Source organism: Hippocampus comes, unplaced genomic scaffold, assembly GCF_001891065.2.
Source record: "Hippocampus comes isolate QL1 unplaced genomic scaffold, H_comes_QL1_v1.1 C16825888, whole genome shotgun sequence".
NCBI classification, from domain to species: domain Eukaryota; kingdom Metazoa; phylum Chordata; class Actinopteri; order Syngnathiformes; family Syngnathidae; genus Hippocampus; species Hippocampus comes.
Window position 1 is genome coordinate 1 of NW_017839629.1, and position 943 is coordinate 943.

Sequence of the window (943 nt, forward strand, 5' to 3'; positions counted from 1 at the left end):
TTCCCTGACAGTAAGCTGAAAAAGCTGAGTGAAGACAGCTTGACCAAGCAACCAGAGGAAGTATTTGATGTCCTGGAAAAACTTGGTGAAGGGTGAGTAAGTTTGTTTTACTTCCCTTCATCACACGTTATTGTGGGGAAAAAAATGTCATGTTTTCCTGCAGATAGTTATCTGCCTTTCCACACAATAATCGTTCACCAGCTTTCGCTTCTGAAAATAATGTTAAAATTATCAGGGTTTTGTCTTGTCTAAAACATATGTGTACTCTCAACATGAATGTTTTTGTTGTGTCTTTTTAGTTCTTATGGCAGCGTATTCAAGGCCATCCACAAGGAGTCTGGACAGGTCGTGGCCATCAAGCAGGTTCCCGTGGAGTCGGATCTGCAAGAGATTATCAAGGAGATTTCCATCATGCAGCAGTGTGACAGGTTAAACAAAGCAAATTTTGGAATCAACCTTGCAGTTTGTCTGTGAGCAAATTAGCTGATCTGGTGTCTTTTGCTTCAAGTCCCTACGTCGTGAAGTACTATGGCAGCTACTTCAAGAACACAGACCTCTGGATCGTCATGGAGTACTGCGGGGCAGGCTCCGTCTCTGACATAATCAGGCTGCGCAACAAAACGGTGGGTCCGGTCCTCACATCAATCAAACGCATTCTCTCTGTTGCCAGAAGAAATACGAAATGTGAAATTTTACGATATCGAGAGACCACTTGAAAACAATTTTCATGGTCTTTCCCCTTGCACATGAAACCTATTTGAACTGACTAAATCACTTTGTAATTGTATTGTCGGCATGTTTGTCCTACAAATTATTGCGCGCAATTTGTGGAAATTTTACATTTGTATACTTTATTGACAAAGAAATGTACCATAATGTCTGGGGAAAAAAAAGTAACCACTGTTATTCCTGAACACAAGAAAACAGTCTACCATGACTTAAG

The 943-nt window shown here is 40.8% G+C and overlaps 1 protein-coding gene across 1 annotated transcript; it reads left to right on the forward strand.

Annotated features, from left to right (window-relative positions):
• Positions 1 to 3: 3 nt before the first annotated feature.
• Positions 4 to 898, forward strand: LOC109509241 (serine/threonine-protein kinase 3-like; the record flags this gene model as incomplete). Its single annotated transcript, XM_019859122.1, has 3 exons — positions 4 to 92; positions 300 to 428; positions 509 to 898. Coding segments are annotated over 3 exons (426 nt in total), but the record flags the coding sequence as incomplete, so codon positions are not given.
• Positions 899 to 943: the final 45 nt, after the last annotated feature.